The sequence below is a fragment of the Pteropus vampyrus genome, unplaced genomic scaffold (assembly GCF_000151845.1).
Source record: "Pteropus vampyrus isolate Shadow unplaced genomic scaffold, Pvam_2.0 Scaffold75, whole genome shotgun sequence".
NCBI lineage: Eukaryota > Metazoa > Chordata > Mammalia > Chiroptera > Pteropodidae > Pteropus > Pteropus vampyrus.
Genome location: NW_011888856.1, coordinates 3,724,237 through 3,725,826, shown reverse-complemented (window position 1 = coordinate 3,725,826; position 1,590 = coordinate 3,724,237). Strand labels below are relative to the sequence as shown.

The 1,590-nt window shown below is 49.6% G+C and overlaps 1 protein-coding gene across 1 annotated transcript in view; it reads left to right on the top strand.

The window, feature by feature from the left end:
* The window catches only part of AOAH (acyloxyacyl hydrolase), a 148,581-nt gene extending 147,233 nt beyond the window's left edge, over positions 1-1,348 (top strand). Inside the window, exon 22 of the mRNA XM_023532035.1 lies at positions 959-1,348. Coding sequence (XP_023387803.1) covers positions 959-1,087 — 129 coding nt within the window. The 3' untranslated portion in view covers positions 1,088-1,348. The remainder of the gene's footprint in view (positions 1-958) is intronic.
* Positions 1,349-1,590: the final 242 nt, after the last annotated feature.

Below are 1,590 nucleotides of genomic sequence, written 5' to 3'. Positions count from 1 at the left end.
ACCCATCGTTCCCCAGTGTGCTGTTCCCGCCCACACCCCTACGCCTCTGCACCTGCTGTGTCCTCTGCCGTGGGCACCGTCCCCCATGTGACCCTTCTGGTGAAGTCCTCCTTCAAACTTCAGCTCAGCCATCACCCTCTCCAGAGAGGAGCTGTCCCCTCCCACCCCGCTCAGCTGTGTGTGTCCCTCTCAGAGCCCTTGCTACGAGTTTAGTGGCGTCGTTCGCATGTCTGGCTCCCTCAGGAAACTGGGGGTTCTTGGGGAAAGCGCTCGTCCTGACCCGACCCTTAGTTCTGCAGTGAATGGTAGCTGTCCACAGATAAGTGAATAAATGGCATTCTGAAGAAGTATATTTGTCATCTATTACTAAATAACGAATCGGAGAAAATTTAGCAGCTTAAAACAATACTGTTTTTTTTTAAAATCAAATTGGTTCTGTGAGTCAAGAATGCTGGCGCCGTTTAACTGGGTCTTCTGCTTAAAAGCTAAAGTTCAAGTGTGTCATCCAGGCCACGTTCTCATCTGGAGACTCAACTGGGGAAGAATCACTTTCAGATTCACTTGAGTTGTTGGCAGAATTCATTGTCTTGTGGTTGTAGGACTGAGGCACCAGCTTCTTGGGTCAGCTGGAGGCCGCCCTCAGCCCCCTGTCACGTGGGCTCCCTGCCTCATCATTTCAGCAAGGAAAGTCTCCGGGGAAAGACCAATAGCAAAACAGAGTTTTACATAATGTTATGTCATCGCCGAAGTGACAGCCTTTCACCTTCTCCGCATTCTGTTGGTTAGAACCAGGTGATAGGTCCCACCCACATCAAGGGGAGGGGGTCATAAAGAGACACAAAGGTAGGAATTGTGGGGGACCATCCTAGAGTCTGTCTACCACACGAAGAATAGAGTAAGTAAATCTTTCCGGTAATTTCTTGGCTTTGTTACAATTACTGTTACTCCTTTCTCGCAGGTGGCTTTGCTGCTGTTGGCAGATCGCTTCTGGAACAAGGTGCAGCGTCAGTGGCCTGAGGTCCTTGGAAAGGAGAATCCCTTCAACCCCCAGATCAAACAGGTGTTTGGAGACCAAGGAGGACACTGAGTCCCTCGGTGACATGCGCTCCTAAGGAGCTCAGGGAAACAAAACCTTGGGTAAACTTACTCAACAAACAGTGATGGGGGCTGCTGTGTCGCGGGCTCACAGGACGCTTCCTTAGCCGCATCTTTGCAAAGTGCTTTTCTCTCACTTGAGAGCATGCCTGAGTGACAGTACGATTCTGTGTGCTTCTGGATCAGCTCCCTTCCACATGACCCTCAGATAATCTTTAATAAAGTGCATCAGGTACCATTCCAAGCAAGAGAGTGTCTGTGCCCTTGAATAGCTAATTGTTCCTAAAACCAATAAGAAATCCAGCATGTTCAGTGACTCCCCCGGGTCTTGGTGGCCAGGGGCCTGACCCTCCGTCACTGTTGACAACAATGGCTCCTCCCAGCGGAAGGCTGCTGACAGGCTGCCGAGGACCTTCACTGTACAACATAAATCTATAAATACAAAATTGGGTACCGACTTGAATATGTAGTTAGAACGAGTGAAGAAATCACAAC